Below are 20,523 nucleotides of genomic sequence, written 5' to 3' on the forward strand. Positions count from 1 at the left end.
CTTCCTGCTACAGTAGATCTGAACACGTTTTTTATTTGTTTAACTTTCTAAAAAAAAATACACAAAATTCAGAGTAAATGAAAAGCAACAATTACACACAGGTGTGTGCAGTGTTTCAAATGCTGGAGAGCACCACCCTGGTCAGGGTTCGAGGCTGAAGCGCGAGTAATATCCTGTGGTGCAGAGTCTCTCAGGCTGCCCGTGCTGCTCGTACCCTCCGCTGGCCGCAGTGCCCAGGACAGCCGGCACAGTTCCCCCCCTCTCATCTGCCCCTCTCCTGGCCCCTCTGCCTGCGCTCGGCCTCAGTCGCTCCCTCTCTGCCCAGCGTGTCCCTCACGGCGCCGGCCGCCTCTCGCACTGCCTGGGTCACGTGGGCCAGGGTCCAGCGCTGGTGTGGCAGGGCGTGCTGGAGAGTGAACGGGCCGTCCCGCGTGCGCCGGACACCACAGCACACCGCCGCACTGCGCAGCTCCAGGCCCACCTCGTGCACCAGCTTGCGGAGGTACTTCTGCGTCTCGTTCAGGCACTGCACCTCTGGGGGGAGACGGGTAACACAGTCACGCTTTTCGCAGGCGGCCTGAGCCACCTGCAGTCGCCACTGTAACAAACCGACTGGCCCTGGAGGGCACGGGTGCACGGTGGTACAGTGAAAGCAGGAACATCAGCATAGAGAGTGCTACATGGGCAGGTGAGTGATGGGCTCAGCACCCTAGAAACAGAGCACACTCATGTGGACATGCCTGTAGCTTGGTTATCTACCCTTCAGAGCAGGTCTGAGTTGGGAGGGAGAAATACACACCCAGTGTAAAGTCAGGGGGCTCGTAGCTCAGGCAGCGCAGGCCGGTAATGAGCGGAGGGGATTTGTCCATCGGCCGCAGTAACCCCTTCACTGCCAGATCGTAGGCCTCCTGGGTCTGCAGGTCAACACCAGAGTACCTGCAGGGAGAAGAGGTAAGGAGACCTGCGCTGATCCTGCTGTTTTTCCCAGGATGCGAACCCCTTTCTGCTTGGCCGAGTGCAGGTCCGAGACAAGGACTGGCTCAGTTCTGCCGGCCTGGCCACAAGGAGTTTCTCCTGATCCCTGGGCCCTGCTGGCTCGTGCATCTGCTTCAGTACAGAACCATTCAGGCGGTACAGCTGAACCCGAGTCACACTGGAGATGCATGCCTAACACCACTGTGACTCCGGAATCCACTGAACTAGAGGCAAAGAATCCTGGGTAAGAGCCCGTTCCCGGCGAGGAATTTGTCACCAGTGACACTCAGACTCAAAGGACTTGTTTTCAGTCATTTTTTTTACTCTTTTTTTTCTTTAAAAGTCTAAAATTCTGCGACAAGCAGCAGTCACAGCACTCGTCTTAACCTCTGGAGAAGAAACAAAAGCAAAGGCTCACACGATTTCAGAGCTTAAATTAAACCAACTTTGAGGTGACATTACATAATACCCATGCGATTCAAACCTGCGTCACCAACTTACGAGAGTTGGGTTTTGGTAAACACTGCCCTCTAGCTGTTAAATGATCCACATTTACAGCAACAGCACTAACAGATTGAATAAATCTGAACTGAATTAATTAGAATACAGTCTGAGCCCTGTGGTCGGAGAAGCTGTTGGCTGCAGGACACAGATGCAGGGGGCTGTATGTCTTTTCCCTAGAAACGTTCTTGTAGTGGAGACATTTCTCGACATGCTGGATGCAAATGACCACAATCCCTGCGGATTTGTTTGTGGCTAAGTCAACTCAAGTGACTGTAGATGACAATGTGAGGGTAGTAACTGGTACTGCACAATAAAATGAATTGGAAATCGAATAAAGAAATAACTAGGCCACTCCTGCCATGTTCAGAATTTGAAACAACAACAGCAGCCCTTAAAGACAAAAGCCCTGCTGAGACCCCCATCAGAGTCACAAGTTCATAGTAAAGAATTAGACATCAGAGGTTCAAGACAACCTTACCACATTCTCAACAGACAGAATCCACCCAGAGCTCTGCCACCACCGAAAAGCCACCTGGTGACGTTTCAGTCTGCTGCTTATCTCCTTGATGGAGTCACACTGTGGCCCCCTGGAGAGCAAGAACTGCCATCTAGCCTTGTTTGTACCACAGCGTGAGGCCGGGCTGGAGGAACCGAGGAAGGCCGGGAGCAGACATACGTGAGCAGGGCTCTCTGGTGTGTCCCCTGGATGACAGCCAGGACCTTCTCCAGCTTGTCCCGCGTGATGTGACCTGGAGCACAGAGAGAGCAAGGCTGAGCACACTCCGCCGGTCCTGACCGCTCCAGACCCGTTCTCAGCCTCGAAGACGGGTCAAGCCTTACCGTAGGTGGTCCTCTCGATGAGGCGGCCAGTGGGAGAGAAGTCCTCGGTCGCTCGTCCAAACTGCCCGTGCAGGGTGTAGTCCTGAGGGACAGCCACACTGTCAGTACCAGTGTCTCGCACAGACACGACACTGCAGCCCTTCACACACACACACACAGCAGTCTTACCCTGGAGAGGTGGCAGTTATAGAGCTCAGTCAGCAGCCTGTTGCCCCGGCCCACACCTAGAACTGACCAGAAAGAGATTTCATGCTCGCACCCAGACCCACAAGACCTGTACACACCAAGAACTGACCTGCTGATTCACACTCCAAGAACTGTCACACAGAGAACTAGCAGACAGACACCAATCAGGAACCTGCAGAGCAATGACACTGCCTCAGGTTCAGGCGTCACACAGGCAGGCAAGGAGAACTGAAGGTCCACACAGAGATACAGAGGGCAGAGACTCACCCAAGACCCCAGAAGAGGGCACATCCAGGCGGTGACCCGCCCCAACCTTCACTCCCCGAAACTGTGGCCCTGTGACTGCAGGAGAGACAATGAGTGACCCTGCCTGCGGTCAGGCGGAGCACGAGGCAGGACGGAGGCTGTGTCAGTGATGGCCAGCAAGAGCTGCAGGATTCAAAAGACTGGCCCAGAGCCAGCCGAACAGACAGCACTGGGGGGTGGGGGTGGAGCAGAGCTCCTTATCTGATTAGCTAATTACCAATTACTTGATCGATTGGCTCCAGGCTTTCAGCATCTTTACAAATTGAGGAGCTACAGAGATAAAAGAAACCTGCAGAGCTCCAGATGTCTGCCAGAGGACTGGACCACAGCTGCCCGGGAGAGACGGTACTGACCCAGCGGATGGTCCGCAAGCACGGGGACTCGGACCGCGGTCAGTGTCAGCTCCTTGGAGCCGTCTGGCAAGGCCGAGCTCGCCGGCAGGAAGCGCACCTGCAGCCGGGGAGCGGGGGGCGGCGCCGAGTTCATGCCTGGGAGGAGGGCGGGGAAAAAATTGACGGTACAGAGATTATTCCCAATGTACAGCAGGGAGCAGCAATACAGGTACTACGTTGTGTTACAGAGAGTTATATCAAGAGTACAGCGTAATAGTCGTGTTGGAGACAAGACATTTGGTGCAAATCAGAAATTATCACCCGCATCAGACAAATATTAAACATCAAAATAGACGCCACGTCTTTGGTGTTGTCGCGCTGGGTGCACGATATAGCTCCGTACCCTTCAGAAGGTTGGTCTCTACGGTGTCCCGGACGACATTCCAGGAAGTTCCCGGGGGCTTGTAAACGGCGAATAAGCCCTCCAGCCCCCGGTACAGCCGGGCGCCAGCCCCCGCCATCGCCGGCAGCCCTCCGGACGAGGAACCAGGGTCCAGGAAACGAGATCGAGTCCACGATTTTTATTTGAATGCTTCCGAATTTATTTTCTCGATCATGAGAAACAAACCCGTCCTGTAACGACTGCTCTGCGTTTTGAAACCTCGGCGTGAGCTGCGGAGGCCGCCATGCCGAGTCGCTTGAGAGTAGCAGCTATTTCCGTCCCTCTGGGAAACAAGCGCTGCGCGTAGCAGGTACCGCCAGGACAAAACAAACTCGGAGCTCGGGCTCCCTCTCCTGGCCGTCTTCTGCTACGTATACGCTGTTCTGACTCCTTTAAAATGATAATAATGGGCATGTTTAGTGGAGATTACCTCACTCGATATTACTCTTGGGGCGATGCATTTACTCCAACCTCTGAAACCCATACGTGCGTTTTAAAGACATTTTAAAGACAATCAATATCCATAAACATATTAGCCTCCTTAGAATAATACTTAGACATGATGCATGCCAACAAGTTAACCATCTATGACATAAACATGTGGTTGTAATGTATGTTAAATCACCGTGATTGTAAGATCTATGGTTTTTATTTTCTGAGGCACGTTTTCCTTTTCTTTCCCTACTGTGACACACTGTTGCCAAACGCGTAACTGTGTGATACCATCGCCACAAGACCTCCACAGCATGTCATGATAGGGACCCCATGTATATCGCGGCAGTATATATCACAACTGGCGCCTTGCTTCCATGCCACCCTGGCACTGCTGTCGCAATAAAGGTCTCATATCAGGACATATGTTGCGATATCTGGACTTAGCATATCCTCTCAGGGTATGTCATATCGCGATATGCGGGCTTCATGTCGCGACTTTGGGGCGGAGCATTTTTGCCGGGGTATGTTATGTCGCGATATAGGGCCTTTCATGTCGCGACATGGGGGTGGGGCATTTTTGCCGGGGTCCGTCATATCGCGATATACTGGCTCCATGTCGCGACATGGGTGGCGGGGCGTTTGTCATATCGCGATATGTGGACTCCGTGTCGCGACATAGAGGTGGGCGTTTTGTCGGGGGTACCTCATATCGCGATATACAGGCTCCATGTCGCGACATGGGGAGGGGGGCGTTTTGTCGGGGTATGTCATATCGCGATATACTGACTAATTGTCGCGAGAGTGGCGCCATGACAGTGATGCGCCGCTTGCAATGGGTATTGCGATGTGATCGTAATGCGCGCACTCCTATCGTGACATACTATCGGAGTCGTGAACGCGCTGTGGATTCCATGACATTTTTTGTCTGCTATTCAGTTTTGAACTCAGTGCGACTTCTCTTAGATTGATCAGTAATTGGAAACAAATGGACATGATACTGTAGATCCACCGTGCTCATACAGCACACAGTTATCCGGGCTACAGTGTTTGGACCAAGAAGAACATCCATCACCTATCTACATGTTCTCGTCTCGGAACTTCCGCTGTGGCGCTTTACCCAATCAGAGTGTCGATTCTCACTCTTCACCCAATCGCGGCCCGACCTGTTCAGGGGTTTAGCCAATCACGGGTCAGAGAGCTGTTCAAGCCAGCAGCGCCAGGTGGATCGGCTTGTTTACGGTCAATGAGAATCAATTTTTAAAATGCTTTACTTATTTGCAAAATAACTACATCGGCTTATTTTTTTAAACGTCTTTATTGATTCACTGTCCCGTACGCTTCGACATAAATACATTTTTTATTTGCAATATAACTGTTTCCGCTGCTTTCTGTAACGAATACATGTATCTGAACAATTTTTATCGTATATTTAGGTAGAGGAAACACCTGCTGTGTACTTCAAAAATGAATAGAAATGTAAAGTCTATGATCATTATATTATGCTCGTGCTTTCAATTTTGTTTTTTATTGTTAAATTATATCGATATTGAAACTAATACCTAAAAATGTGAATATGGGCTCTTGTTTTGTACCTGCGGAAACAAGCAATACATTTTCGAGTACATGGTTAAAAATTAAAAGAAAACACCTAACCCAATGAACTAACATAGTAACTCCTCCCTAAATGTAAGACTGTTAATTCGTGTAAAGGCTGCAAAGTCTAGGGTCAACTGATCAAAAGATCACAACTGAAAGATCTGGTGGTCGTGCCTTTGCGGTTTTGTACGTCACAGAGTGACGTCACAGCCAGGAAAAGAAGGCGCTATATTGAAATATATTGAAACATCCACCCCACCCGACCAGACAGGCTCGGAAAACAAATTGCCCCCATTATTTTCATCACAATCAAGAGTTCAACTACCGAGTTTGTTGGTACCTGTAAACGTCCTTGTAGATAGTCAGGTGATTACCCGAAAAAACAAGGTGCTATATCTCAGAAACGAAAGCAGCACAAACGCTACTTACAGCGACCCAAACCGGCACAAACGCAGCACTAACGAATGAGGAGGGTTTCATCGTTTGTGCTGTCTGTAGGGGGGGAAACTTCACGGAGCTCAAGGAAAACCCTGCATGGTATTTTAAATACAGTATTTCGGACGGATTTTGAATCTTGCGTTTTTGCGTTGTGTTCATTGTGTTTTGCAATAAAATATTAACTTCAGAGTAACTCTTAAAACTACTGAACAATCTAAAAGCAGGCATACGAAAAACTTAGAACTGTTACAAGCAACACGTGAAAATGAGCTCTTGCAGCTGTTCTTCAGCTAAAGACAAAGTCCTCATATAAGAGACCTTTGCAAACCAGCTGTTTTTGAACGGGAATTTGCCGACTCTCTAGACAGTGATGAGATTATCGCCATATTCAATTCCAAACCCGACGCCTGCGTCTGGCCTAGAAGGCTAAAACCTCACCACAGAGGTAGGAACTGATTGTTGCTTAACCTGTGTGTGTGTGAGAGAGAGACAGTATGTGTGTATACATATAAGGTTCTGCTAATTCTGCTGTTTGATTATACCGCTCGAGGATGGCATTGTAAACTGTAGGGGTGCCCCTGTGCCGGCAGGACGGTCAGTTAGAATCCTATATATTCTATATGATTTAGAAAGAGGCTTAAACTTGGCTGGCGGAATAATTCGAATTGAGTATCGGTGCCAGTGATTCAAAACACTTTTAAAGTTTCAAAAGCTTGTGATTTTTGTCACAGTTTGACACGTTTATTTACAATCTCGGAAAGTCCTCCCCTCCCGGCCCCTCGCTGCTCTAACACTTCCACTGCTTGCATTCCATCAATGCGTCCGTGATTAAGCAGCTGTCCGATTGCCACGAGGTGTGTGTCAGTGAAGCCCAGAGCCCCCTGAACCCTGGTGGAACAGCACTGTCTTGCCGTTCACATGTAGCTGAAAAAGTATGCTTTATTTAAAACATTCTCTTAACGTCACATGCCTGTCTGTGCAATTCTACTGGAAGAAGCACGAATTGAATAACCAGCCGTGACAGGATGTGGAACCTTCAGATGAGTTGAAGATATTCTGCAGTGGAACATGCGCAGCCCACAAGCTAAGCAGACAGACGCACACTCCTCCTCACTCTCTTGCACAAGCAGCCAGAGCGTCGAGCGCCACAGGCCTCCCTCTGCGAGCGGACAGTGAGGATCTCCGACTTCCTGCGACCTCACACTCCTGCCAGTGTTCCAGACAAGGCTGGTGAGTCCATCCCTCTGGTCACTGCTCTGCGTCCCTCTTGTCAGTAGCATGGAGGGACAGGCAGCGTCTAATCGAGTCTGCTGGTCATAGTGCTGCCGGGCTACTGGTGTTTCTTTATCTGTCATTTATATCATTGTCTTTCTGTGGGTGTGGAAAAAGGTCACAAGTTCAGGTCACAGTATGTTAAATTGCATTATATTAAGGTGCAGGTTGGATGAAAAGTCACGCTGCACGCAGTCAACAATATAACCACGGAGAGAAGGTGTAAAAATCTCCTTTGAGTGTTTTTGCAATGGTTCTGTTTCCAGTACTGGTCGGGTTCGGGGGTCCAGGCTGCTGCACCTGCTGTCAGCCCCCCTGTCGCTCCTCCAGCCCAGGCCGGACCCTCCGTGCAGCGGGGTCTCTGCTCCGAGTCTGTGCACACGTGGCACTGCTTTTGGCACAGGCAGCTGCCCCTCCCTGCACCGGAGGTCTGGGGTTGGAACCTGGCCCGGGACTGGCCTGGAATAACTCATCTCAGTTGTGGGTAAATAACGCAGGTCCTGACCTTGTGCCCTGAGTCGCACACACTGGAGATTCATCACCAGCTGCCAGCTCTCCCTGCAATCGGGAACATTGAACTCCGATTCCTCACCTGCTTCAGAGCTGGACTGGCACTGTTCAGGGAATAACTGGGGGCCGTTTACTAAAAACGGAACACTGCCGGGGATGGGCTCTGTGATGGGCTGCCCTGGGGACTGTAGACTGGCAACACCAGAGCAAAGCATGACCCAGGCCAGTGCAACCATGGTAAAGACACAGTAAAGCGTATTATGGTGCATTAAAGCCCAGTGTGAACATGGTAAAGGCCCAGAGAGCGCTGGGAAGACGTGACAAAGGAGAGTCTAGGAGTGGGATTGGACTAACTGCAAGCCTGGAGCAGCGTTGTGATGGGGGTCTCAATGCTGATCTCAGGCGAGGCGCTGACGTGCAGTTTCACACACGCTGACCCCGGTGCTCGGCTCACCTCCTCCAGCTCGGTGCCCTGCGTCGCCCTGAGCCGCCGATGTGGTTTCTCCGATGACATCACTCCCTCTTCCTGTGCCACCGCCGGCTGGCGCCGACACCAGAGTGAGCACGAGCGGGAGTGCTCAGGCTCGCCCTGCTGCAGCAATGACTGGTCTGAGCAATCCCAGCGCCCTCTTGGAGATCTGGAAGGTCTGTACAAGATCCAAAACTGTGCATTGCTTCTGAAGGGGGGAATGAGCTCCTGCATTTCGTTCCTGCTGTAGAATTACAGTTGTATCGTGTCTTCTTCGGCTATACTTGAACTAGTCCTCACTCCTAGCATGACTGTGTGTTCCTGGCACACAGCTAATCCTCTCTTATTGTATCTGTTCTCTTTACTGTAAGCCTGGTATTATTGCATAGCTCAATGTGAAGGGCTTCGAAATGGATGCTCAGCCTGGGGCCCCAGTGATGTCAGAGCGGTGTTGGGTTACAGTCTCTGCAGCTGTGTCATCGTGGGGGGGTCTCAGATCTTGTTCTGGGCTGAGTCGAGCTCCTTCCCAGAGAGGAGGTCAGAGTAGACAGACTCAGGTGAAATGATCTCCAGCTCAGGCCTTAAATACAGATACAAAACACAGAGCTCTTTTCACACAGAGCTCAGCTGAGGTCTGTTATCAGGGGGCCTAGTTAACCACAGAAATGTGTAACTCCAGATAAGTGCTCTCTTCTGTTAACAAGGTTTCCTCTGAACAGCAGGCCAGTGTCTGCCAGCTCCCTTTCTGACACTGACCCTGCAGGCCTTAGAAACACACCTCACCTGAGACACTTGCGTTCGGGGAACGGATAGGCTGCTTAAAAAAAAAATTCTCTCTGCACGCTCAGCAGTAGAGTCTCAGGCTGGCGGGAGTGTGGCTGAACGTGACCTCTCGCTGAGCCTCTCCTCATGCGCCGGGGCTGTGGGGGGGGGGGCAGGCGATCTGGTCTGACTGTGGAGCCAGAGAGGGCCGTTCACACATCTGGCTCTGCTTGCCAAGGCGATTCCAAAGCTGCTGGTCTGGGAACGGAGCAGTTTCCTGCTTCAGCACAGCCCAGGGCCCCCGAGCTGCTGGGCGAGCTGGTCTTCGGCAGGGAGACAGTCCGTCTCCGCCCTTCTGTTCATTAAAGAAGTGAACTGCTCTGCCTGGTGCAGGAGCCACACATGAACCCACATCCCTCGCTGACCCGAAACTCTGCATCCTGGAGCCAGCAGCCTGTGCAGACGGAGTAGCGTGACTCAGTGTGTCTGGAAGAGAGCGCATAGCTGAGCTGTGATCCGAGATTCCTCGCAGAAACCAAGCCCAGCCCTCCTCTTTGCAAATCACCGGGTAATTATCCAGGTGATCAAATTGATAATTGACCGTAACACAGCCAGCCGGGCCCGGTCTTTGTGAGCGCAGCCGGGTGAATGTGCCACACTTTGTGTGCAGATCTGTGGGTCACGCTCCGTGGGGGGCAGGGAAACGAGACACATAATCCCAGAGCCAGACACGGCACCCGTCACAACACACAGCGCCAGGAGGGCACACGGACTGTACACACGCACAGTACCCACTGTGGGCAAACAGTCCCAGCGTAACATCCTACAGTGCCCCTAAAGCATGCTCTAAGTCCAGTACAGAATCATTTAGAGACTGCATGGTCTCGTATGGTCAGTGTAGTACAGTATAGACCCGGAATAGTACATTAAATACCCAGTATATACTGTACATAACAAAGGTTAGCTTGTTCCAGACTCGCACCACTCTGTGTGTAAAGAAGTGCCTCCTGTTCTCAGTTTTAAATGTAGTTTTCACTTGTGTCTGATTCCTGATCAGCAATATGTTTCTGCAACATGGTGACCAAAACAAGGTCTTGCCCATGGGCTCTACAATGATACTCAGTATCCTCGGAGTTAAATTATAAACTTTCAACTGCTTGTGTTGTCTGGATGACAATGTGCCCTCATAAACCGTGTCATGGTAGCTTCATGTGTAACAGCCTGTAGATTCCCTGAGACTCTGTACAGACACCTGGGCCAAAAATACACAGCACAGCTGAAGTTTATTCTCCGCTTTATCGCAAATAAATACAGTAGATTGTTGAAGTGTAAGTCTTGATCCTTTTCTGAGTTTGTCAAACACTACGTCTTTCTAGCAAGAGCTGGTTGAGACCTTGTTTCGAGTCCTGATGAAATGCCAGTCCAGTGCTGCTGACCTTGTATTGGGCTTGCGGCGGAGCCAGTCTGCCCACACTGCTAATACCTCTGGTCTCTCTGCAATAGTGAGAAAGACTCAAGTTTTGCTCGGCTGCAGTATTGCTGCTGTTCTCCAGAAGGGTTAAACTGGGACTTGGGCAAGAGGCTGTTCCCCAGAAACTCCCTCTCCCACGACACACAGACGGACACACAGACACTCGCAGGCGCCTGCACACACACAGACACTCCTTTCCAGCTCCCACACTATAAAGAGCGCAGGTGAGCTCACGCGCGGCAGTGCGGCTGGCGGGTAGAGAGGCGGTGAGAGAGCAGCGAGGTGTTTGCTGAAGTGCCAGGTGACAGATCTGTTCGTGCGCAGCGGCCAGGAAGACTCTGTCCTCCCTGCCTCCCGCCGCTGGAAAACAATCAGAAATCGGAGAGCTGGAGCAGGGAGAGGGAGGTCTCGCAGCACCGAGTGGGAGAGGGGAAGGCAGGGAGCAGGAACGCGATCCGCTCTGGTCTGCACCGTGCCGAGCTCCGCTCTGAGGACCGGGATCAAACGGCACTCGCTGGCTCTGAGGTGAGACGGCGCTTGCTGACCAAAGGTCACTGTTGTTGACTTTACCAGGAAATCTCCACGCGGAGGGGAGCAGCGAGAGAGCTCAGCGCTGGGGGACAGGTGGCGGGGCGGACTGATGGGGGGACTGCAGGGCCGCAGGACTGCACCCCCAGATCACCCACAGTTAGGTTGGGCAGACTGGCATCACTGGTTTGTCATCAGTGTCTACAGACTGGGAATAGTAAAGTGTTTTGTTCTGAAGAGCTGGGATTGGGAGCTATAGAACCTGCGTGTCCACCTGCCACCTGGCCTGGGGTCAGATACCCTGCTCAGGGGCTGTGGGGTCAGTGTCCACACTGGGCCCAGGGTGGTCATACTCTTCCCTGGGGCTCTGGGGACACACTGGCTACTCTGTGAGGGCTCAGTCGGGTACCTGCCACTCTCCGACGGGTATTAATTTAATATTTTCCAAACTTCATAGGCAGGAGCTAAGTCGAATCAGTGCAGGAACACCAGGCTAATTCAACATGGAAACTCTAATTTAGGAGCCCCTGTTTGCTTAATGTCCAGTTTTGCGAGCTGGGATAAACTGTATATTGAGTAAATACATATCAAATTACTTTACTGTACATGTGCCTGTGCATATTTGCTAAAAATAAGGTAGCAAGTGTGAAACACCCAACACCAGGAGGTGAAAGTAATGTAAACAGGAATCTTTGCTGTTCCTGATAGGTGCTGTTATGTCATAAAGTCAGGGGTAGCAAATGTTGACCTGAAGGAGAGTCAACAGTGAGAGAGATGAAGGAGTGTGTGTGCAGGGTCTCTGATTTACTCCTGGTGGTCAGACAAACCAAAGCTGCAGGATTCCTGGGGAAACACGATGACTGTTTCCTGCAGGTTGCAGTCCAGATGCCGGGAATTATCCCACTTTTCTGGCATGCTGTGTGGAGGATTCAGTGACATTTTCACACGCAAAAAGAGACTTTTGCTGCACCATTATGTTCCAAAGAAATTAACACTTGTGAAGTTCTACAAAGTGTAAATTTGCACAGTGCTTTCCCTGAATTTCACCACGTATTTAATTTGCTATTCTAAGGCTTCCCACTGAACTCGTGCCTTTGTTCTCTGTAGCTGCCAAGCCCTGCAGAGCTCCTAATTTGTCATACTGTAGGACAGTCTGGTCTCCAGATCCACTGGGAATGTAGTCCAGGTCTCCGTGTCCCCAGCTCACAGTGAAACTAGTCCAAGCATTGATACTTCTCTGTAAAAAATGCATTCTAGATGTTAAACATTTTTTTAAATCAATTTATTTATTTTTTATAATCAGTTTCCAGTTGCTATGAGCCCTTGTGTTCTGCTTACCGAATATAGTATACTGGAAACTGTCTTCTTACCATTAATAATTTTCAAAATTAAAAATCCAGTCTCCTTAATCTTAGCTGTCTTTTTTGAAGACAGAAAAGATTGAGTCCCTTCAGTCTGTCATTGTAGCTTTGCTCCTTAAGCCCTGCTATTCTCTAGTACAATAAACCCTTTGGAAGGGGGTTAAGATTGACTGTCCAAATCACGTGAATTGCTTTCGAGCAGGTGAGAGGGGACACATTCGCTTTTCTGCAGAGCAGTCTAGAAGCACAGATAGGTTTGCTTTGGGCAGGCAGAGCTTCTGTATTTTGACAAGTACAATTACGTAAAAAATGGGCCAAGCAAAACAAGTTCCAACTGAATTCCGACGTGTCTCAAAAAGAGTGAGGTTGTGGGCTGTGTCACTGCCTCTGCTTCTTCTGAATTGTTTGCTTCTTGTTTTCCACACTTTCTGGGGAATTAAAATGGCACCTTTGTAGCAGTAAAACATAATTACTATACAGCAGGATTCCCAGTAATCAAGAGTACAGGGTCAGTGAACTGCAGCTCAGACAGGAATCACATCTTCTCATGGCCGTTTACAGGAGGGGAGCTGGCCTGTCTGGTGAGTAACCAGTCTGTCCCGAGTCTGAAAGGGGAGATTTAGTTAGGCAAGATCTACCGTTTCTAAATCCACAGTGACTATCCGGTGTGATATTGTTTCCCTGCAGGTGATCATCTAGATTAGTTTTAATCAATGTTCCCTTAGCCTTACATTTAATAGGAGTTAGACGTATTGATCTGTAAGTACTTGGGGCACTTTTGTTGCTCTTTGGATGGGCACTTCATTGGCACTTTACCAGCAGTGGGTATGGCACCTAGGTTGAGCAGCTGACCTCTGGAAGAGCTGAATAACATCTGTTTCCTTCAGTGTGTTTGTCTTATTAATCCTGCCTCTCGTACTGAAACACCTCTGCCGGTGCCGTTTTAATCCTGAGCTGTATCCTTCCGCTGCCTGTGGCCTGTTGTTGACTTAGAGAATTCCGGAGCGCGATCATCATTACCTCATTACCACTCTGTCCTGACTGCATGAAAAGATGAGATCAATACACACATTTCTTCTGGTAGCTGCTCTGTCACTCTGGATAAAAAGAGTCCATGGAAAACCATGTCTGGTGATATTCCTCTTAGGTTTTCCCCAGTCTGTGTAGGGAAAGTTGAAGTTTCCCATAAAAAAATACTTCTTCTTTTGCAGATAAATTCTTAATTTCGTCCTACAATGTGGAATTGTAATCAACAGCTGCACGTGGTGGTCTCCACTCAGCAAACTCCTCTCTCTCGTATACCTTAAGAATATTTCGTGATCAGCTTTATCTCCTGAGCCCGAATGCGCTTTTTAATATATAGTGCCACGCCTCCCCCTCTTCCAACGTTTTGTCTCTGCAGAACAATGTGTGTCAACTAATGTGACATTCATCACTGGTGTTTGGTTACTCATGTTTTTTTAACTTCTATAACATAATAATGTCACCTACAGTATATATGCTGATGTGGCAGCTTCAGTCTCCAGTATCTTGTTTCGAATACGTCTTGCATTTAGGCATAAGCATTTGATTCCCTGGTCCTTTGTCTCATTTTCCTCTTTCCTCCAAATGCCAGTGAAGCCCGATGGAGAAGTGAGAAACGGCTTCAGCCGTTGAATTAGCCAGGCCTGTATGAAGGTCAGGTCGGACAGCCCCACAGTGGAATTCAGCCAGAATTCATCCAGCTGTCTTGCCAACAGCCATGGGTCTTTAATGACCAAGTAGTCAGGACCTCGATTTAATGTCTCATCTGAAGGCCAGGGCCTCTTGCCCCACAGCGCCTCCTGTCACCATACTGGGGCATCAGAAAGAGGGAAGAGCACCACCCACTGGACTATTTACAGGCTTTCCTTACAGGTCTGTTTGTCCAGTCCTGACGAAGCCCGGCTGCGCTTGTCTGGTATCCGATAAGTTCAGGTGTCGGCGGTCAGCAGTGGTGTGTCCAGCGGCTCACCTGTCCGTCTGTCTGCAGGCCGCAGTGCGATGGGCAAGCTGGCAGTGAAGCAGGCGGCGGTGGGCGTGTTAGTGGCCGGGGCGGCCTGTATGGGTGTCATCGCCCTCATCCTCACCCTGGTGAGAGTCAGAAGCATGGACCTGCCCGTGGGCACACAGGTGAGTGACGGGAGACGGGGCACCAGAGTGACCAGACCAGGCTGCCAAACCCTTTCCCCTCCTCTGTGTGCTTGTCTCCGCCCTCACAGTGTGTGGACCCCCCCCCTTTCTGTACGGGATAGTGTGTGGACCCCCCACCTCTCTCTCGGTACGGGACAGCTGTTAACCTCCCTCTCTCTCTCTCTCAGTACGGCATGGTGTTCGATGCAGGCTCCACACACACAGCCCTCTTCCTGTACCAGTGGCCGGAGGGAAAGGAGAACAACACGGGGGTCGTGTCCCAGGTCTTGGTGTGTGATGTGGAAGGTCAGTAACGCCGATCTGCAGCACTCTGCCCTGCTCTCGTCTCTGCACTTCTTTCTGCCCCCCGTCAGGCCAGTGTGCACGACTCCTCCACACCTCTCCAGTACAGCACTCCAGTCCCTTCTGGTCCTCTGCACTTCTCCTCCTCAGGGCAGGGTTAGTGCTGCACCTACTGTATAAGCCATTCAGCTCCACTCCACCTCAGAGCTGTTCACACTGCACTCCACTTTACTTTAAGAATTGCCTGCATGGGTTTCTGATTATCTTACCAAATGGGCAGGATTGGTTGAATTGCCCTCTCATAAGTTACTATGAGACCTGCTCTAGAAGACTAATTCTGAATACAAAGTATCTAATAAGATCTGTCGGTGAGTACTTCTCCACCTGTGGTTCTTTTAAATTCGGCATGAGTGCATTTGTCAGAATAAAGGAATCTTAGTGTTGGGAATGGGCCTGCTTCTCTGGAGAGCAGGACAGAGACGGTCTTACTGCTTCTGTCTCACCCCAGCCTCTCTCTCTCTGCTCAGGTCCGGGCATCTCCAGCTACGCCAGTGATCCCCCCGGCGCTGGTCAGAGCCTCAAGGCCTGTCTGGACAAGGCCAAGGCCAGCATCCCCGCCGAGCGGCACCGAGACTCGCCAGTCTACCTGGGAGCCACCGCAGGCATGAGGCTGCTGCAGTGAGTCGGGTCAGAGTGTCCTGCACAGTGCAGAGTCCTCAGGGGCAGAGAGACGGTCCTTTCAGAGACACCGTGAAGAGAACCATTCAGATAATTCATTCAGAATTCAGAATTCAATTCAGTGCAGGGGGACAATCGTGACATGTGGAGAAACAGACAGTCATGGAGAAACAATGCTCTCTGGTTTGCACACACAGGAAATCAGACCAGCTAGACTGGCTGGGATCAAGGTATAGCAGCTCCACCCAGGAACTTCACAGAAATCGTCCTTTTATTTTTCTTTTCACTTCATTTCACTTGTTTTCTGTTTCCCTGTCCTTGTGCAATACCTCTGGCGTTGTGTGTTGAGAGGCAGCTGCAGGGGCTGAGTCTCTCCTGCTCTCCTGTTCACCTCCCTGCCCGGATTTCCCAACAGCTTGCAGAATCCCACCCAGTCAGTCCAGGTTCTGCAGGAAGTGGCGAAGATGATCCGGTCATATCCCTTTGACTTCCGGGGCGCGCGGATCATCTCCGGCCAGGAGGAGGGAGCGTATGGCTGGATCACCATCAACTACCTGCTGGAGGGCTTCATCCAGGTCAGGCCAGGGAGACTGCAGGAAACAGCAGGGAGGATAGACTGAGCTCCTTCCCAATCTTACAACATCCTGCTGAACGGTTAGAGAGGAGATACTGAAGGACGAAGAGACTGGGATGGTGGGACAGGGAGAGAATCGGGATAGTGGGATAGGGAGAATTGAAGTAAGAGTGGGAGAGGGAGAGAAGGACTGTGGCTGTAACTTGTCTTTCTGTTGGGTTGCAGTACTCCTTTGAGGGCAGATGGAAGCACCCCAAAAACGGGAAGATTCTGGGGGCTCTGGACCTGGGGGGTGCTTCCACCCAGATCACCTTCACCCCAAAAGACCCCATCCTGGACAAGAGCACTGAGGCCCGATTCCGGCTGTATGGCTACAACTATGGCATCTACACCCACAGCTACCTGTGCTACGGCAAGGAGCAGGCCATGAAGCAGCTGCAGGCCCAGCTGGTCAAGGCCAAGGCCAGTGCACAGCGCCTCAGCCACAGCCCCCGTCCCCTTGCGTGTGACTCTGCTCCGCCGTCCGTTTCACTCTACTGTTCTTTGACAGCTTTGTGTTCAAATTCATCCCTGCAGGGCAATGACCTTTCCCAACCCGTGACCCACCCCTGCTACAACTCGGGGTACAACCTGAGCCTGACCATGGGAGAGCTGTTTGACTCCCCTTGCGTCACCAAGCCCTCGGACTTCAACGCCGTGACCCCGGTGACCTTCAGGGGCAGCGGGAGCCCCATGGAGTGCCAGGATCTCGTCAAGACCATCTTCAACCTGACTGGCTGCCCCTCTGCATCCAGCTGTGGCTTCAATGGCATTTACCAGCCCCCCATCAGCGGACAATTCTTTGTGAGTCCCTCCCTGTTCAAGCAGTGTCCCCCCTGCTGGCTATCCCAGACATTCCACTGTACTGATGAAGCATGGCAGCAGAGAAGAAGTGACGCATGTCTCTAGAGACAAAGAGGAAACTCTGCATAGGAAGAGCACGCAGACAAGGGCAGAGACTGAGGTACCTCACAGTCCCAGTGTGGTATTCTAATACACTACCTCATGCTACACTATGAGATTGTATATTAAGCCATTTCCTAACTGCTTCATCCAGTTGAGGCTCACTGGGGAGCCAGATACACAGACACTCCCACCAGAGCCAGTTTTCCCAGAAGCCAGTTAACCCCCCAGCATGTTTTTGGACTGTGGGAGGAAACCCATTTGAACAGGGGCAGAACATACAAACTCCACACAGACAGCACTCCAGGTCTCGAAATTGAACCCAGAGCCCCAGTGCTGCAACATAGCAATGCAAACCGCTGAACTTGGTACAATACAGTCCATCAAAACACATCCTGAGCGAAAACATACTATAGCCCTGCAGATGGACTGTAAGTACTTGACCCATGCATCTACTAATCAATTAAGGAATCTGACAATGATATGACTGTGCTGAACACTCATTCATTCTCTGAAGTGGTTAAGATGTAGAGTGAAGTAACTCATTGAAGATGCCAGAGTGTACTCTGTTGCTCTCCGATGTCCTGTGCTGGAGAGTGAGCGATGGGCTCTGCCCATTCTCACCCTCCCCTCTCTCCCCAGGCTTTCTCCTCCTACTTCTACACCTTCAGTTTCCTGAAGCTCACCCCTCAGGCACCACTCGCCCAGGTCCAGAGAACCGTTGAGGAATTCTGCAGGAAAAAGTGGACTTTGGTGAGACGGACGCAGATCAAGCTGCAGCTCTGACGGTCATGTTCGTAATTAGGGATACAATTATGTCACGGTCCTCACTGGTCAGTCAGAGATTTGGGGATCTTGTTGTGGAATCCACAAGCAGGCATCACTGACGCTACCAACGCTGTGCTGTGCCCATCGGCATGTTTGGCAGGGGTGTGCACACAGTAGTCCGCAGCAGAGAGCTGTGATTGAAGGACAGAAGAGGCTTGGTTCTGCCTGAGACGCGAGTAGGAATGTGCTGGCAGGGAGGGGAACAAGTCTGTCCTGTGGTTTACTGTGGGTAATTCCTTAACATTCCTTAACACGTCTATCTTAACTGTGACCAACTTGTATCTCTAATTATGATGATGACTGAGTGGATGAGGATGATGGTGTTGAGGGGGTGATGGTGATGGAGATGATGATGGGGGTGGTGATGGCAGTGTTGGTGGAGCTGATGACAACAGTGATCAGAGTGATGGTGGGGATGAGGAGGAGGATCCTGGAAGTGATGGAGATGATGATTCCCTTGATAATGCCCAGCTGAAAGCAGAGTATCCCGGGGAGAAGGAGAGGTTCCTGCGGGACTACTGCGCCACTGGGTACTACATCACCACCCTGCTGCTGGATGGGTTCAAGTTCGACAACCAGAGCTGGAGCAACATCGTGTTCCAGAAGCAGGTGAGAGGGGGGTCTGCGTCCTCGCTTGCGCTGCGTCCTGCTGCTGCTGACGAAGGGCGGACTAACTCTGCGTGGCTGTGCTTGCCTCAGGCTGCGGACACGGACATCGGCTGGACGCTGGGCTACATGCTGAACCTGACCAACCTGATTCCCGCCGAGCGCCCCCAGGCGGCTGTGGGGCAGAGCCCGGAGCAGTGGGCGGCGGCTGTGTTCTTCATCGTGTTTGGAGTCTTCCTCTGCCTGGTGGCCATCATCATGCAGATTTTCTGGAGCCGGACTACTGACATCGTGTGACCTGGGGGGCGGGGGGCTGGAGAGGTGACTGAGAGGGCAGCCAGCGGGCCTGTGGCTGGGGGGTGCAAAGCAGTTTAATTGACATGTAGGCAGTAAAGGAATATGGGGGGCTTAAGGCTTGAAGCATATATCTTATACAGAGCCATGCCAAATTAAAATGAGCTTTAACGTGCCTGTGACTCGACAGATCACGCACACAGTGTCGTGGGCATGACCCAGATGCTCACGCACCCCTGAGTGCGGGTTTTGGGGGGGGACTGCTCATTGTAATATGCTCATTAAAATGACGAGGTTCTAGCATATACTGAAGGGGACTGGGAGCCGGTGGAGGTTGAAGCCATATTTTATAGAAATGTTACTAATGTGAGGTTTGTTATGGTGGGAACTCTAATAGACAAGTATCTAGGGGCACATGGATTAAAAGGGATATAATGCTGATTTGAATTCTACCTCCCTGTCAATGAAGCATGAAGGCGTTTCCTGGGGGAACGATGCTGATGGCGGCAGGGGTGGAGGCAGTGTGTGAGAGTCGGCCGTCTGTCGCTGCTGGGCAGGATAGCGCTGGCAGAGAGAGAGCAGAGCCACAGAGCTCCCCCTGTCATCCTGTCCCCCTGTCCCCGAGCTCTTTCTCCCACCCTGTTGCTCATCCACTCCTCTCTCTCTCTCCAGCCCTGTCCTTCTCTTCACTCCCTCCGTCCTCTGTCGCTCAGCAGTCCTCTGGACCTTCCCAACATTCTTGAGACATTTGGGACAGTTACCTCACTGTGCGCTCTGCTGTTTGTCGAATAAAGTCTGTAATCAAGAGAAGCACTCGCTGTGAGGAGTGTGTTATTGAAGAACTCTGCAAAGGGGGGCGTTTTGCACAGTGTCTCCCCAGCAGTGTGAAAACCCACTGTCTCACACAGCGGGGCAGGTCTGCTTTAAAATGTCCTCTGATTCACTGCCCCACTCAAACACTGGGGAGCGCCAGTGAGCCAGTCCACCTGCGGTGCTCCTCACTGCTACAACATCACCCCCACAGCTCCTCAGAGGCCTGTAAAGATTCGGGACCATGATAAGTGGTAAACACTTTACACAGGTGACAGGTGACAGGTGAGAGTATGGAACAAGCTGTCCTGTCCTGGTGGGCATGGTCACGCTTCTGGCAGCACAAGAGAGGCCTGGATCTGCCCAGTGGGAATCCCACAGTCCCTCGGGGTTTCTCCACTCAGAGGCTGTGGGGTCCAGTCTGTCAGAACCTCCTCCAGCGCTTGAACAGGGCAAACCGCGTCGCTGCAGGATTGGGTCAGTAACAGGCTGGGCGCTCAAAAAGCCAGGCAGCCAGATGCAACAATAAAGTAACAGCAACAAAAAAAACAAGAAGAGAGGCCCATCAAGCTCATTTGTCTTTCAGTCCCAGGATCTCATCCACCCCTTTCTTGAGAGTATATGGGCTTGAAAAACATGACTGAACAGCTTGTTCCACGCCCTCAAACCCCTTTGTGTAAAAGATTTACCACTTGTGTTCTCCAGATTGTTTCAATGTTTATTCTAGAAGACAAGCCTTATGTATATTTACCCTCACTGACTGCTGGGAGGCAGCCTCCCATTCGAGGTGCAGACGCGCACTTCCCACCTGCTGAAGGGGCAAACAGCCCTACAGCCGCGCCCTGGCTTCGAACTGGCTCACTGCTGCCCTCCAGAGGTACTGCTGTGGCGCCACGGCAGTATGAGGCAC

At 51.2% G+C, this 20,523-nt stretch overlaps 2 protein-coding genes across 6 annotated transcripts; one reads left to right on the forward strand and one right to left on the reverse strand.

Annotated features, from left to right (window-relative positions):
- Positions 1–13: 13 nt before the first annotated feature.
- On the reverse strand, positions 14–3,876 carry trub2 (TruB pseudouridine (psi) synthase family member 2). The gene is made up of 8 exons (XM_006640552.3): positions 3,547–3,876; positions 3,165–3,299; positions 2,773–2,847; positions 2,488–2,549; positions 2,320–2,401; positions 2,156–2,228; positions 800–936; positions 14–534 (listed from the first exon to the last, which is right to left on the reverse strand). Exons 1-8 carry the CDS (start codon positions 3,662–3,664, stop codon positions 263–265), a joined length of 954 nt encoding a protein of 317 aa, XP_006640615.2. The 5' UTR covers positions 3,665–3,876; the 3' UTR covers positions 14–262.
- Positions 3,877–7,098: 3,222 nt separating this feature from the next.
- Positions 7,099–19,613, forward strand: entpd8 (ectonucleoside triphosphate diphosphohydrolase 8). 5 transcript variants are annotated; one of them, XM_069183218.1, is made up of 10 exons: positions 7,099–7,284; positions 8,300–8,481; positions 14,439–14,578; positions 14,767–14,884; positions 15,409–15,559; positions 15,975–16,134; positions 16,359–16,976; positions 17,718–17,828; positions 18,375–18,512; positions 18,603–19,613. In XM_069183218.1, exons 3-10 carry the CDS (start codon positions 14,450–14,452, stop codon positions 18,804–18,806), a joined length of 1,629 nt encoding a protein of 542 aa, XP_069039319.1. In that variant the 5' UTR covers positions 7,099–7,284; positions 8,300–8,481; positions 14,439–14,449; the 3' UTR covers positions 18,807–19,613. The 5 variants fall into 5 exon arrangements, with proteins under 5 accessions (XP_069039319.1, XP_069039318.1, XP_069039317.1 ...); XM_015366645.2 differs by lacking the exons at positions 7,099–7,284; positions 8,300–8,481 and adding an exon at positions 12,783–13,008 and having other exon boundaries at positions 16,359–16,595; positions 16,710–16,976; XM_069183217.1 differs by lacking the exon at positions 8,300–8,481 and having other exon boundaries at positions 7,101–7,284.
- The last annotated feature ends 910 nt before the right edge of the window (positions 19,614–20,523 follow it).

This window comes from Lepisosteus oculatus, chromosome 24, assembly GCF_040954835.1.
Source record: "Lepisosteus oculatus isolate fLepOcu1 chromosome 24, fLepOcu1.hap2, whole genome shotgun sequence".
Lineage (NCBI taxonomy): Eukaryota > Metazoa > Chordata > Actinopteri > Semionotiformes > Lepisosteidae > Lepisosteus > Lepisosteus oculatus.

Excerpts from the sequence above, each read along its gene's own strand:
- trub2 (XM_006640552.3), bottom strand. The coding sequence starts at position 3,664 with ATGGCGGGGGCTGGCGCCCGGCTGTACCGGGGGCTGGAGGGCTTATTC. Across the intron at positions 3,300-3,546 it reads AGAGACCAACCTTCTGAAGG|GCATGAACTCGGCGCCGCCC; the intron begins GTACGGAGCTAT and ends CCCTCCTCCCAG. Across the intron at positions 2,402-2,487 it reads ATAACTGCCACCTCTCCAGG|GACTACACCCTGCACGGGCA; the intron begins GTAAGACTGCTG and ends GCTGTCCCTCAG.
- entpd8 (XM_069183215.1), top strand. The coding sequence starts at position 12,975 with ATGGCCGTTTACAGGAGGGGAGCTGGCCTGTCTG. Across the intron at positions 14,579-14,766 it reads ACCTGCCCGTGGGCACACAG|TACGGCATGGTGTTCGATGC; the intron begins GTGAGTGACGGG and ends TCTCTCTCTCAG. Across the intron at positions 14,885-15,408 it reads CTTGGTGTGTGATGTGGAAG|GTCCGGGCATCTCCAGCTAC; the intron begins GTCAGTAACGCC and ends CTCTCTGCTCAG.